Source organism: Drosophila navojoa, chromosome 4, assembly GCF_054131105.1.
Source record: "Drosophila navojoa isolate 15081-1374.11 chromosome 4, UAZ_NAV_1.0, whole genome shotgun sequence".
Lineage (NCBI taxonomy): Eukaryota > Metazoa > Arthropoda > Insecta > Diptera > Drosophilidae > Drosophila > Drosophila navojoa.
In genome coordinates, this window is record NC_142892.1 from 12017837 (window position 1) to 12032494 (window position 14658).

General features: G+C 43.0%; 2 protein-coding genes and 1 pseudogene across 8 annotated transcripts; all 3 read right to left on the minus strand.

Annotated features, from left to right (window-relative positions):
* Positions 1-29: 29 nt before the first annotated feature.
* On the minus strand, positions 30-8888 carry LOC108651352 (Peptidoglycan recognition protein LC). Of its 5 annotated transcripts, none has more exons than XM_018100962.3 (5): positions 8544-8888; positions 4487-5553; positions 2912-3079; positions 1338-1477; positions 772-1270 (listed from the first exon to the last, which is right to left on the minus strand). In XM_018100962.3, the coding sequence occupies exons 2-5, from the start codon at positions 5328-5330 to the stop codon at positions 890-892; spliced, it is 1533 nt and encodes a 510-aa protein (XP_017956451.2). In that variant the 5' UTR covers positions 5331-5553; positions 8544-8888; the 3' UTR covers positions 772-889. The 5 variants fall into 5 exon arrangements, with proteins under 5 accessions (XP_017956450.2, XP_017956448.2, XP_089115024.1 ...); XM_018100960.3 differs by having other exon boundaries at positions 2855-3079; XM_018100961.3 differs by lacking the exons at positions 772-1270; positions 1338-1477 and adding an exon at positions 30-719.
* Positions 1804-2546, minus strand: LOC149091403 (peptidoglycan-recognition protein LF pseudogene; annotated as a pseudogene). The gene is made up of 3 exons (XR_016196666.1): positions 2540-2546; positions 2358-2484; positions 1804-2266 (listed from the first exon to the last, which is right to left on the minus strand). The product of XR_016196666.1 is annotated as a peptidoglycan-recognition protein LF pseudogene (transcript).
* Positions 8889-9390: 502 nt separating the features above from the next.
* Positions 9391-14561, minus strand: PGRP-LA (Peptidoglycan recognition protein LA). 2 transcript variants are annotated; one of them, XM_018100971.3, is made up of 5 exons: positions 14203-14561; positions 12259-12504; positions 11973-12208; positions 11607-11813; positions 9391-10797 (listed from the first exon to the last, which is right to left on the minus strand). In XM_018100971.3, exons 1-5 carry the CDS (start codon positions 14483-14485, stop codon positions 10654-10656), a joined length of 1116 nt encoding a protein of 371 aa, XP_017956460.1. In that variant the 5' UTR covers positions 14486-14561; the 3' UTR covers positions 9391-10653. The 2 variants fall into 2 exon arrangements, with proteins under 2 accessions (XP_017956460.1, XP_017956461.1); XM_018100972.3 differs by lacking the exon at positions 14203-14561 and adding an exon at positions 12598-12773.
* Positions 14562-14658: the final 97 nt, after the last annotated feature.

A 14658-nucleotide genomic window follows, 5' to 3' on the forward strand; every position in this document is an offset into this window, starting at 1 on the left:
CTGAATGAAAATAAAACTACATAAATAAATCATCATTAATAATTTCATTATTTCATTTTAAAATAGAAAGCTTACGACTAGTGCATAGCTATGGCAAATATGCCACACAATTACATTGGGGAGGGGGAATAATATGACCAGTCATGAGAGCGCAATTATAATTTGTAGTTTTTGGATTGTTCAGTGTGCCGTTGTCCAGTGTGTGAAATTGGCAAAGCTCTGGTAGAGCAGCTCCGCTTTGTACTCGGTGACTGTGGGCGCCAAGGTGCTGGCACCCACCAGCTGATAATTCGAGCTGATTTTGCCGTGCTCGACGCCATAGTCAAGCAGAAGGCGCGTCACGCTCAGCTGCTTGGCCGACGGCTGCTGCTTGCGGAAGGAGCCAATGTAGGCGAAGCTCAAGCTGACCGTATTGTAGCCATTCATGTGAGCACCCACCGTATCCCAGCCACGGCCCATGTAGACGTTGCCATCGCCGCCAATCAGGAAATTGTAGGCTATATCGTCCCGCTGCTGCGATTCGATATCGAAGGTCTGCAGGAAGCGCACACGAAACACGCACTGGGCCTGGGAGCTGCAGTTCTCCGAGTTGGTCGGCAGGACTATCACCATGGGCACGGGCAGATTCAGCTGTGGCAGATGCCTCTGCGCCGGCTGGGCCAGCCAAACAGCGCGTGGCACAAAGCGCAGCACCAAGCCGCCGCCAATGTTCTCACTATCTGTGAAATATAGATAAGATTCGAGTTGGTTAGATGATTAGGGTATGGAATATCTTAGTATTCTAATTGGGCTAGAAGCGTGGCAAATAAAACTCCATTCCTACTGTTTCATATCATTTCATTTATTATATGTAAATACAATGAGACATTTACAAATACATTTATATTCCTTAGGTGGTTTTTGCAAAGTGCGGCCAGGTCTTTATAATGCTGTACAGCTTATCTCCCGGGCTTTGCGTGGCCAGCAGCTGCCTGTGGCCGTAGAGCTGATAGCTTGCAGATAGCTTCTTGAGGCGCACGCCCTCCTCCAGCAGCAGCTGGCAGGCGCGCAGCTGCAGAGGAGTTGGCTCCGTCTTGTCGAAGCCGCCAATGAAGGCGATGCCAATACTACTCCTGTTGTAGTTGAAGGTGTGCGCTCCAACAAAGTCCCAGCCGCGACCCACATAGACGCGCCCATCGCCGCCGATCATGAAATTGTAGCCGATCTGCGGCCAGTCCAAGGAATCCATGTGATACGCTTGCATGGCGCGAACGCGATACGAGCAAGCGTCCTGGCATAAATTTCAGTTTAGCGATACAGAACTCTTCAGCTGAATCCGCGTCGAGAGTTGGACTTACCAGTGTGACGCAGTTCTCCGTTACGGTGTGTGCTATAATTACGCGATTCACGGGCTGCTCTAATCGCTCCAGGGGCGAACGCGTCATTTTGCCATCCCACTCGTCAATACTGACCAAGACGAGATTGTTTCCGTCGACAGCTGCGCACAGAGAAGCCTTGGTTAGTCATCAGGATTTTACAATTCACACACACATATATACAGAGAAGCGTGCAAAAGATAGATACATAAATATATACATACATACGTGCATCATAGATAGATATTAATATATATATATATATATTTGGGTATATATCTTATAAGCTCATATTCCAGTCAACTCAACACCACGATTGCCAATTTCTCTTTTCAACACTTCACAGCACTTTTTTAACGGCACAGTTATGTAGAACGCGTTATGGGCTTATTTTAAATGATTTTCAGTAGGGCGAAGGTGGAGGTGAAGCAAGAAAATTCATTGGGAATTCAGCGAGATTATATGTTGCTTTAATTACTTAAATATATTACATCTGGAGCATACAGATATCTACTTATATACTACTAAGTGGGCCTCTTATTAGTCCAATGCGGCCAGCTCTGTATGATTCGGTACAATACATCTCCGGGACTCTCTGTGGCGCTCAGCTGCCGATGGCCGTATAGGTCGTAGTCGGGCGCCAGCTTCTTGAGCCGCACGCCCTCTTCGAGCAGTTTCTGGCACGCGTACAGCTGGGCATCTGTTGGCCTGATCTTGACGAACGTGCCAATGAAGGAGATGCCAATGCTGTCTGTATTATAGCCCTTCGTGTGGGCGCCCTGTTGCTCCCAGCCGCGACCCTCGTAGACCAGACCGTCGCCCCCAACGAGAAAGTTGTAGCCAATGTGATCCCAATTCCAGCCATCCATGTGAAAGTTCTGCACGATTTGCACTCGAGACTCGCACACGTCCTTAAAGCGAACGGAAGATGATTGAAAACTGATACCGATTCTCTCGCTCTCTCTCTCTCACTCTCTGAGTTTGATGAGCTATTAAGCTTACCCGCGTCTCGCAGCCCTCGGCGGCCGTATGCGATATGATGACACGATGTATGGCGGAACTAGTTTCGTTAACTCTTTTCTGGGCTGCCGTCCACCCCACTCGGCAACACTTAGCACTCTCCAAGGATCTGCGACACGAAGTCATTTGCTATTAGATTTAGTTATCAAGCAGGCACTAAAAACTATTCATATTCCAGTCAATTGAACTAAGGTCACAGTTTCACTTCAAAGCACTTTGCAACACTGCTCGATACAGTTGCCCACACTCAGCGATAATTTAAAGTCATATATATAAAGTCATATATGTTTGCCGCGATGTTAAGTAATTTGAAATAATTAACGATAGTTTAGAATATTTGCATTGGTTAGGCACAATTAAAAGTAGAATAGAGTGGGAGATAGAAGTGTGGAAATGTGAGAGGGTTTAGGCTTGCCAATTGCTAGCACCAATTTAACAAAATTTAACGCACACACAGAAAAGCGAGAACAAAACTGTACCTATTTTTGAATTGATTGGAATATTTAGTCTTGAGTCTTCGCCGTCACCAAGCTTACTTTTACTTAACGATTTGCTAAATATGTTTGTGGTCGTGGCCAAGACGACGAGCAGGCCGATGGTAAAGAGGGCAAATGCAGCCGTTATGAAAACAGCCTTCGTGGCGATACTGCTTGGCAGAAATGGACACAGAACGGGCTCCTTGCAGGACTTGTTCACCTTGCCGCCTGTGGAAGAGATAAAGGATCATTAGAATATTTCAATCAGATGTGAGGTAACACCTAACTAACTACATAGATGCGTATCGCATTTACATTTACGAATCGCTAGCCCCTGCTCTAAAATCTCTAAACGTTTCTCATGCTGCTTCAGGCACAGCTCGAGCTTGACATTGAATAGCTGCCGCTGGCAGGAGTCGCAGTGCCAGTTTATATTTGGCGAGCTGTGAATAATTTGCAACTGCTGCTCGCTCAAGCCACTGCACTTGGCATGAGAAGCACGCCCACACGCCGCCCCGCACGCGAGACGATCACGATGGATGAGCCCGCGACACTTTACACAATAATTCAGTGCGTTCCTCGACATTTCTGGACAGCAACTGCTAAAATCAGAGTATAACTGAATCGCCATTCCTTATAGAACGGTTCTTTTTTTTAGTCTATACATTGCATATATACTATCGGCGCTTGTTTAGCATGTTGGAGAAAGTAATTAATTTCCAGTGTACAGCAAAATCGTATAAAAAGTCCCCCTGCTGCCGGGGGGCACGTGACTTTGATCCCAGCTTTATACTCTAGTTAAGGGGAAGCACCGACTAGTTAAGTGAGTTTAACTAAACAGCTAAACCGCGTCAATTAGTTCACTAGAATTTTATTTGTTGACTTGAATTATGGCTAGACTGAGAATTGTTCGAGTAAACAATTGCAACTGTAGCCAGCTGCCACTGTTATTGTTTGCTCTTGGCCATCTCTGTGGGCGTTGTTTGGCTAATTCCGTCTAATTTATGGCCACAGGTCAGATGCGCAATTTACTGCCGCACACGTTGCGTATGCGCAATCTGCATCATTTCTGCAATTGCCATTCGATTTGCATAAACAAAATCATTTCATATTCAATTTTGTCTAGCAAGAGTTATTTTCCAAATTATTTATAGCTAGATATTAATTTGCATATTCTCATTCTTATCAATTCTGGGAACTTTTTAGTGCTACTATAAAATTGCTTTTCTGTTTTAAATCATGATAATTTGCCACTCGCAAACATTTAACACTTTTCGCTCTCCACATTCTGTTTACGCTGATTCTCTCTCTCTCTCTCCCTTCAAAATGTCTGCGCTGTGGCGCTCAGTAAACAAAAAGAAAAATGGAAAAAAATAATAATAATAATAATAATAATAAATAAAATAAAATACTATTTGCACGCGTTGAGCGTTAGCCACAGGCCGCCCCATAAAACAAATAAGCGATCCAAGGTGAATGCGAAGCGTAAATACAAACGCACGACGGACGGAGAGTTAAACGGACAGACAGTCAGTCCGTCGGATATACAAGTTATGTACATATATTTATTTCCCTGCATCTCTTTATTCTCTCCCTCTCTCTCTCTCTCAACTTTAAGCTCAACTCCTGTCTCACCTGCAGCATTGCCGTTGGACGTGCCCTGCGCATTGAATCCAGGATTCTCCTGGCCGCCCGTCTCACCATCCAGGGTTTTCCACTTCTCCCGATTATCGATCAGTATCTGCTGTATCGTCACTGGACCCTCGTAGTAGTGCTTGTCGCCGAATGTGACGTCTGTGGTGTTGCTTAGTGCAATACTGCCAATTTGCTGGGTCGCTGCTGGCGCTGTGGCCGTGGCCAGGCTGAGGTTGCCATTGAGCAGCTGCTTGGCCACCACATCGGGTGGCGTGGGCTGGGCGCCAGCCGCCTCAGCTCCGCCCGTGGGCAGCACCTGTCGACTGATCACCGTCATGCCCTTGTTGAGCTGCGTCAGCTCGGCGCTTTGTGGCGGGTAGGTGATCTGCTGGCCCAGCTTCTGCACCGTGCAGCTCTCGTCGGGCTCCGCCTCGGAGTCGCTGTCAATGCAGCTGGAGTCGATGGCATTCTCATCGATGGACACAATGGAGATTGTGGTGCTGCGCACCGAGAGTGCAGGTGATGATTTCTTCGGCCGATAGCCAGCCGTCGCTGCATTGTTGCCGATGTTCACCGTCGCCTCGACCTCGATGCTGATACGATTTGGCGCCGTGGCTTCCGCCTCCGTTTGTGCTGGCTCTGTTGTTGCCTCGGAGTCTCTGCTGCCGCTCTGCGGGCTGCTATCTTTGGTCGTTGGCCCCGCCTTGAATGTTGCTGCATTGTCAACCAAACCGACGCCCGAATCTGTTGAGGATGTGCTGCAATTCTTGCCGCTGCTGCGATTTATGATGTGTAAATTTGAATTGGTGCTCGTGGTTAGCTCCGTTCCATTGTCGTAATACATGTTTCGCAGCACCTCTAGCACTGATATCTACAATGTGTGATTGTGCTTTGTTCTGGTTCTTCTTCTTGTTTTTGTTGTTATTCTTCCTCAATATGTGCTTTTGCACTCAGCAACTGTTGCAGCGCAGTTGAAACATTTTGACTGAATAATGAGTGGAGAATGTTTTGTGCTTTTCGGTTGGCCTGGCCTGGGCTCTAGGCGAACATCATCACATCATGAGCATCTGAAAATAAATTTACGTTTTCACTCAAAATGTTGATAACAACTAAGAGAGCTTTATTTTGGCAGTGCTCGACTAGAAGATACCTTGCACCTGAAGAATTTTAAGGTTATTCTCTACATAATCAAATTATTAATATCGAAAATAAATATACGAAATTTAGCTCAGCTCGTCTCCCTTTGCAAGATCTCTGCCACGCCTCCTTCCACTCACTATATGCACACAGTCACAAAACCAATATACCCTTAATTCGCATTCGTAATGGGTGCAAACAAATGATAAAATTCAGCGACTCAACGCTTCGCATATTTATCATTAAATTTTTGCTGTCTGCTCCAAGTTTTGCAAGGTTTAATGTATTTTGTTTGTTTTTTAATTATTGCTGAACAACTTGGGAAATATTAACTTTCCTGAAATATTTAATTTGTTATTAGAAAATCTTTTCATAAAAAAAAAATGATTGAATGCACTTCCTACATGTTAACAGCTTTAACTTTATAAGTTTATTCTTGGCTCGCTGTTGTTTTGTTGATAAGCAATTGAGGCCAATGGAGAGGGAATATATATATAGATGTATATATATAAGATAATGCATATGTAAATGCCTGTTACAGGGCGGTATTTATTTTTGTATAAATCATAAACCGTCTGGCTTTGCCTAGCGTCGATTTACAATTCAAATGAAGCCCGGTTTTTGCAAAGTTCTTTAGGCGTTTCTCCTTTAATTAGCCCCGCATCTGTGACTCTCTTAAATTGATGATTCTGCAGGTCTCTTAGCTAATATAATTCCAATGTTTATCATCATTAGAGACGCGCTTTAAGAATTCCATATTGCAATTTCTTAACAGCTCAATAATTCATTAAGCATTAACTAATTTTTTAAGAGGAATTTTCAGACTTGATGCATAATCAACGATATCAGAGCTGCAAACCAGTTTTAAATGGATCAATAACACATTATTTTTTTTTAGAAAATATTCCAAGGCACTTAAACTGAGCCCCTAAATGAGACATATTTGGTATGCAAATATATTTTGATTACTTGAAAATATGAACTAAGCCATAAGCTGGCTTTAAAAGTTGCAACAAGCCAACTTGCTGTAGTGAAAGCTTTTTGGCAACCAGCCCAGTTTTTGGAAGAGCATGTGAGCCGTCCATAGACTGTCTCGGCTATTCCATTCAGTCAAAGTGCGCGCTCAGCTACGGCGCATGAGTTATGCTAATTATAATAATTCGTATTGGCGAGTCTGCTAAATGCATTCCGAGAACTTGGCTGGCCGCTTGAAAAGCTTTGCAAACAGTTTTATGACATGAGCAAAGCTCAAATATATTCTCTATATGCATACATATGCATATACTGTATTGATACACAATGTTTTCAAACATACAGCACGAAATCAAGGTCGAACGTCACGACATCGTGGCGTCATAATTTATTGATTGACGGGGAACATTTGATAATTGTCACTATCATCCAGGTTGAAGTGGAGCTAACAAACAAACTCTTTCATGCCAAGGCATTTCCTAAAATCAAGCCTGGGGGGCTTAGACACATCTGTCGGCCAATCGAGTGTGTGTGTGTGTGTGTGTGTGGGATAAGGTACTCGCTCCCGTTAAAGTTGGCACAGAGCACAGAGCACACTTTTCAGATAACAATGGCGCAATACAACAACTACAGCTACATCAAGAACAGCTCACACACACACACATGTTTGCTCGCGCGCACCGAGACATCGCCTCGTTGTCTCTGAGCTGCTCACCAATACAAACAAAGCGGCTTTTAAGCGGCTGCGGCCATTGCTGGCTGCGCGTGTATTTGTGTGTGTGTTGATCGTCAAATATATAAAATAAAGCACAACAACAGCAGCAACAACCACACTGCAATTACCAAGTCTCGCTTGTCTGTTTCATGTGTGTTAACAATTATCATGGAATGGGAATCGCTGGGCGCAAATGAATTGCGTTTTTTTTTTTATTTCTCCGCTCATTTATATATTGTTCTCTAGAGTATATTAGTTATGGCCAATGTTGGTCTTTCATGTAGAGATTTTCTATTTGATATAAATAACTTTTGCTCTATATTAAAAGTAACATTCAATACGGGCTTTCATGGCATAGGTGATCAGGAAATTCACAGCAAACACTTTCCCATTTTTCTGATGAATGATAATGAAAATGAGAAATTAAGTTAAAATGGTTTTGGAGGCATGGCAGAGCCCAGTAAACAATTTATTTGGTTGATCTGGTCCAAGAGTCAAGTTGCTGGAAGCCAGTTACAAATATATCCAAAATGTGCATGAGTTCTTTTTTTTTTTTAATTTTAAATATTTATGTTTCATTTAGTTTCTTAAAGTATTAATGATATACATAGTTTTGCCAATCAGCACACGTACTCCCCCAAGGGAGCAATTACAATTTTATAACGCGCAAATTCCATTAGCCTTATCCAAATTCTGTGCCAATAAATATATAAATTTCAGCTGGTGAGATTATTATACTCCAGCGTATTGAAATGAGATTTTTAAAGTCGATAATTTTATATAGTTTTTTAAGATTTTATATATACTATATTGGACTGTAAGCTCTCAGCAGGCTTTAGGGCATCTCTTAGTCGAGTAGTCTCGCCTAGAGCACTGTTACTTGTTTTAAAATAAGATTTGGTTTATTTATTGCGATGGGGCTTTATCTTTATTATTTATATGCATATTGCATCAACAATGTAAATATACATATATACACTTTTATAAATAATATATATTATATATATTCAACACTTTTCATATATGAATATTCTTTGTATATTCAAGCTTAAGTTTTAGTTTTTTTTTGCTTCACTCATCAATATTTATATACATATATAAGATTATTGTATTTTATTGTATTTTATTTATTTATTTAATATTTTTGTCACTTTCTAACATCGGTTTCATTGCTTCCGTGTAAATAAGTGTATTGTGCTTGCATTACTGATTCCATTGTGCGCGTTTTATTACCGTAAATTCAAGGCATCCGTGGGCTGATTTACAATAAGAATACGAATTTAGTGCGCGATTTTCGTAATCAGTTGAATAATTCGAAAAGCAATCGAAAAACTAACGTATTAATTAGCTTTTATTTGTTATACACAAAGGCTATATATAGTATACGTATAAATATAATGCTAATGGTATTATTTTTTTTTTGTATTTCGTATATGGCGGTAAATTGAAGTCAACGCGCAGCGACACGTTCGAGAGGCTCCGATCAACTGAGCGTCAATCAAAACGCGTTGCGAGTCGCTGAGCCGAAGGCCCTTGCAGCGAGCGTCCGTCGAGAGAAACTGAGAGAGACAGCAGGTAGATAGAGGCGAAGTAGAAGAGGCAGAGCGCAGTGAGTGGAGAGCGGAGAGCAGTGAGAGAGAGAGAGAGTACGACTCGACATCGGAAATTTTTACAAAACGCCCATAGCCGACTCTATAAATGCGTATTTTCTCTATGCTCTGCAGCCGATTGATAATGGGTTTTCCTAAATAATGTCGGAGTTGGCTTTGAGCTCTGCTTATTCTTGTTTTTCTCGTTACTGCACTTAAGAAGCTGATTCCAGTTTCCCAAATCTATCTAGTTAATATTCATAATAAGCGCGTTATTTTCCATTCAGTCTCTGTTCCACATAAACCCAAACGAGTTCTTCTGAGTCAAAAGGAAAACCCCTAGTAACATTTTGTTCTCCGCTAATTTCTGTTTATCACAGATCTAGACATCCTGTGTGTCACTACGCCTAGAACTCGTTCTATCAGCCTAGTTATTTCAGTTTTCAGTTCGGGCTTTCAGCGAAGTATTGAGTGAAGTCAAATATAAATGATTTTTCGTGTTTTTGCCTTTTCTCCAGCTCGTTTAACGCTTCACTGTTTTGATTATATTTAGACAGTTTTTTCTATTGTTTTTTTCTTTCCTTTGGCGCTATTTTGTTTTTTTTTTTGTTTGTACAACTTATAAACAACAAAAAAACACAAATACAAGTACACAACGACAGATGCTATGCAGAGTGTGGGCTACAAAATTCTCAGAAATTTTCTGTGTTGTTTGTTTGCGGTAAGCAAAATCTGAGTATATATGTACATATGTATATTTTAGATATATATCTCTCGAGCTGGCTAGTAAAAACCTGTGCAAAAGCCAGTAACTCTTAATGATGATCTTTGAAGCTCCACAACGAATTCCAGAATCAGGAAACATCTCAAGGCTTTCGATTCAGCTGTACCCACCCGAAAGCCAACTTACATTGGATTCCCATTAAAATTGCAATTTAATCTTTATTTATTTCGTTGTCTTTGAAGTGCCACTGGTCAGCACACTGATAAGTTATTAAGTGCTTGAGCATCTGTTAACATAGGTCATTAGCTAATCAGGTAAGTAGATCACATAAATCAAGTAAACAAGCAGCACAAAACCGAGCCACTATATAGGGCTGGCAGCGCTCTAATATTATTTTTTCTTTGAAATAATGAAATGGACTTTTTAGCTATCAGTGGAAATTGCATAGTTTCCAAATGATATACAGTTTTTAATTAACTCCCAGACACATAAAGAGCCAGCGACGACAACAACTGAAACAGCATCAATATAAGTATTATTGCCGGCATACGCATGTGTGTGTGTGTGTGTGTGTGAATTGTATCGATAATGATGTTGTACTAGCCACATACATATATACATATCGTATATATTTATATATAAACTTACAGTCAACCCGTCTCTATATTTGCTGATAGGCTTGGGCATTTCCAGCTTTTGAGTGTCGCGCAATATAAACAAAACAGCTTTTGAGCGCAGAGAAACAGAGAGAGAGAGAGAGAGAGAGCAACAGCAAAGAGAGCGTCTTCCGAGCTGAGCTTAAGCTGCAAGCGATACGTGCTCTATAAATAAAACACATGTATGGCAGGCACACACCTTCGAACCGGTTCCGAGTAAAAATATTATCGAAGTTTTTGCATAAGGCTCAAACTGAAACTGTGTTTTTGTTTAAAGTATCATTTGGTTTACTTGTATGCAACAATGTGTATGCGAATGTCTGTGTGTGTGCGCGTGTTTCTTAAAGCTAACTGTTCACTTAAAGTCTACAGAGTTATTGGCCACCATTCCAGGCGGCACTTGTCATGCCCAGCTCGCTGCCGCACTTGGGCGCCTGCTCCATGCCGCAGCCGTAGAAGTGCGGCCATTTGCTAATCTCACGGTAGACATTCACGCCCGGACTCTTCGTCACTTTGGTCTGTGTGGGAGAGCGAAAAGAGAAAGAGAATTTGCTGATCAATAATACGCTTAAGACATTCGAAAATTAATTTGCAGCTACCCATTGATTATGGAAGAGAAATGAGTCTAAGAGTCTTTGTGGACCGGACTGTAGAAATTGATTTAACAACAATTTAATGGCTCTTAAATATCTGTATAAATAACCATAAGATTGAATTATATATTCACATGAATTATTCATGAAGTTACAGAAGAATTGTTGGCATTTATTTTGCGGTGGAAACTTTTGAGAACTCGGATCTTTATTTACATGGATATTTAATAATTAAGAAGACAACGGAGTGTTAAGAGGTAGAAAGTATTGAAAGGAAAATAATAGAAATAATATATAATATTTTTATTTAAAGGGAAAATTATATAAATTAGTAAATAAGTAATTAATAAATAATAATTAAATTAAATATATGAAAATTAAATATTGAACCATATATAATATTAAATATATAATTAATGTCGTCACCAAATTTGTTATGAATATGAGAGATTCATGATTCATAGCCTTAAGCCTCTGTCTATAAATTGCACTCCAATGGAAATAATGCGAAACATTTATGGACTGAGCGCATTAGGAATTATACTGAAGCACTTCGAACTAACTCAAGCTTGCATTCCAGTTGGCAAATAGCAGCAGGCCTATCTGAACTGAATTGCTCACTTGAATTTTTGTTTATAGAATTCTCAGGCAGGGCACGAAACGCTTAGCTGCACTTTAATTTTATTGAGCTTGGGCGAGCTGGAACCGCTAGCCAGCGAGGTAGACAAACTCACCTGATTTTGTGCGACCAGCTTGTAGTCTAAATCCACTTTGCGATTGGCCACGGCATGGGCCAGCAGGAACTGCACGCCCTCCAGCTGCTTGGGTGTGGGCACATAGCGGCCATAGTCGCCCATAAATGTGATGGCGAGTGTGTGATTCGCATACGTGTTGGCCCAGTCCCAGCCGCGACCCACATATATGTTGCCCTCATCGGAGACCTGGGCTCGAGTCAATACAATTTGCGTAAGCAGCGAGCGGAAAGCGAAATGTCCAAAAAAAGAGTGAGAGAGAGAGAGAGAGAGAGAGGGATAGAGAAACTAAGTGTGTTAGCCGGATGAACGTGCTGGGAATTTGTGTGCAATTGTGGGTCTGCTTACGTAAAAGTTGGACTGGATATCCGGCAGGCTCTTCTCCGCTATCGCCGAGTCCTGTATGGTGCGCATTTTGATGGAGCACTTGTAGAGATTGACGCAGGGTATGGACTGGACGCCCACGTGCGTGATCAGCACGTAGGGAATGGGGTGCTCAAGCGGTATCTTCAGCGGCTTGCTGCGATCGGAGGCGCCCCACTGCACACGCTCGATGACCAGATGACCGTTTCCTAAATTCGGAACTGTACAACTTGTGAATAGGCTATGGCGGCCGCATTGCTTGCCCACTTACACGTGCCGTCCTCGAACGTGTTGCCAAAGTAGATCGACTTCTGGCCCGACTCGTTGCGCGTGCGGCTCAGCTCCAAGAACACGATGACAAGGGCCATGGCCACCACCAGGACGACGAGCAGGCTCAGCAGTATGGAGTTGCGTGTGAAGCGGCGAGCCTTCGAGCTGCCACGCCTACGCTTCGGTGCAGGCCCCTCGCTGCTGGTCGAGCTGTTGTTGCTGCTGTTGCGACTGTTGCTGCTGATTCCTGCAAACGATGTTCATCGCAATGGTGAGAATGATACGAATGCTTGAGCTGAATCGCTAAGTGTGCCACTCTAGCTGTGGCTAGTACACCTACTTGGCGCTGGGGGCGCTGTGTAGTTGCGCTCGGGCGTGCGACGATTACGCGCCTCGGAATGTACTTTCAGCAGCAGCTTCATGACGACGGCCGCTAATTATAACGTTTAGTGCTTGTATAACAACGGCCAGTAAATATATGTATGTATACACACACACTCACACTCACACTCACACACACTCGCGCGCTACTTATCAACAAACACTCACACACACATCGTAGACTTTTACTTTTAGAAACTTGCTCGCTAGATGAATTCAGTTCAATTTGTGTGCGTTGTGACTAACGGTTGAATCATGCCAGCTGGGAGCTGGCTAATCAATGATTGGACAACGAGCTGAGGCAATTTGTGGAAATCTGGATGAGATGTGCCGCGCGTACTGAAGAGCGTGGCACGTAGCGTGGCCGCCTCTGACCGTTTAACGAGCGCTGGCCGATGGCGAGGCGCGCGCAACTGCCGCACCTGAACCCGTCACTGAAACGACTGACAAAGCGCTGCGCAGTGGTGCGCCGCGTCGATTGGCGACGAAGTCGCGACGCTTCGCTGGCAGCTCGAACGGCATTGTTTGTGTGCTGGGCACTTCTTGCCCTGCGCTGCCCAGCGCACGGCTTAGTTGACATGTTTCATTTGGTAGCGCAGGGGAGTGGCTGGGGCAGGTGCTATGACGACGTGGACGTCGTCGTCGACGTCGACGTCGCTGCGTCATACTTTGCCGGGCTTTGTTACTCTTCTTGCTGTTGTTGTTGCTGTCCGGATTTGCCATATCGCTTACACTCTTTCATATGTATATTTCCTTTGCTTATTTTGCACTTTTGTTTCACGTCTCTCATTGCTCGTTCTCTTTTGTTTCTTCGTACCTTTTGCAGTATCTGTTTTTGTTTTAATTGCGGCGCGCGTCGCCAGACAACATGACGTATGCGCAATGCACTGCGCCGCGCATACGAAATGAATGCGCTCCCGCTGTTTGCCGTTTGCCGTTTGCTTGTATTAGTAGATTTGCCGTGGTATTAGTGAAGGTGTTCTGCTCGTGTTTGTGCAGCTGGTTTACCTGGAATCGGACAAACGGTAAGCCTGTCTATGCCCAGCTACTTGACTGCCTCTCAATTTTCACGCATTTGCTTTCGACTCTAGATAAATGGAGCTTATTACATTTGCTTAGCTTGATAAGAAACCTTGCAAAAATCTAGATTGAACACAGCTGGCGAGGAGCTGCTCAAGGTATTCCATTCCAAATTCAAAGTACAAACAAAATCTCAATTGAATATGATAAGAAGAAGAAGAATTCCTTATATATGGAATATGTACAAGTGTATTAGCTAAGAGTAAATAATGTTTTATGGAAGCACACTTACATTCGAGTGAGCTAAGCTACGCTCATGCACCAAGCTTTCTACAGATCCTCCCATATTTATTTGTGTCGAGTTGTTTATGTCTCAGTATACATACATACATACATACATTCCCGGCAATAACAAAGCGGAGCCAGAGCTTTTTGGAATTTCCACAATATTTACATATATTGAAATGAGCTCAATGCGAATTAAAAATTTTCCAGCCAGTGATTAGAGCATTTATCTAGTTGATTGTCGCGACTCGTGACTCACCTGCAGCTGTCTGCATGCTGGCATCCATATAATATATGCTGACCGGTCCTTGGTACTGGGTCATCGGTCCAATGACCACATCTGTGGAGTTGGACAGATTGATCACACTGGAGGGCTGTATGGCTGGATTTGTGAAGATGTTCTGTGGCATGGTCATCGTGGATGTTGCCGAGGCGCTAAACGAGTGACGGCCATTGCCGTGGCTGCCTGGCCGCCCCTGCAGCGCTGTCCAGAGCGCCGTCTCCTCCGAGGACTGCTCCCGTGTGTCCTGCTGTGCGTGCATAGCTCTGTGCGCCGTAGCTGTGCGCTGCGTGCCGTTCGAGTGCCAAGCCAAACAGCGACTGACCGAAGTTGAACTCAACCGATGATGTTTCTACTGTTGCAATATTTCTATATTATATACATATATATCTGTAGTTAAATTCTGAGCGCTCTCGTTTGGATTTGCTAGCAAAT

Bases quoted from the DNA above. Each gene is read 5' to 3' on its own strand.
- LOC108651352 (XM_018100959.3), bottom strand. From the start codon at position 5,330: ATGTATTACGACAATGGAACGGAGCTAACCACGAGCACCAATTCAAAT. The intron at 3,080-4,486 runs GTGAGACAGGAG...TCTCTTCCACAG, and splicing joins GTCCAACGGCAATGCTGCAG to GCGGCAAGGTGAACAAGTCC. The intron at 720-2,854 runs GTACAGTTTTGT...TATATTTCACAG, and splicing joins TCCAATCAATTCAAAAATAG to ATAGTGAGAACATTGGCGGC.
- PGRP-LA (XM_018100971.3), bottom strand. From the start codon at position 14,485: ATGCACGCACAGCAGGACACACGGGAGCAGTCCTCGGAGGAGACGGCG. The intron at 11,814-11,972 runs GTAAGCAGACCC...ACTCGAGCCCAG, and splicing joins ATATCCAGTCCAACTTTTAC to GTCTCCGATGAGGGCAACAT. The intron at 10,798-11,606 runs GTGAGTTTGTCT...TCTCCCACACAG, and splicing joins AGCTGGTCGCACAAAATCAG to ACCAAAGTGACGAAGAGTCC.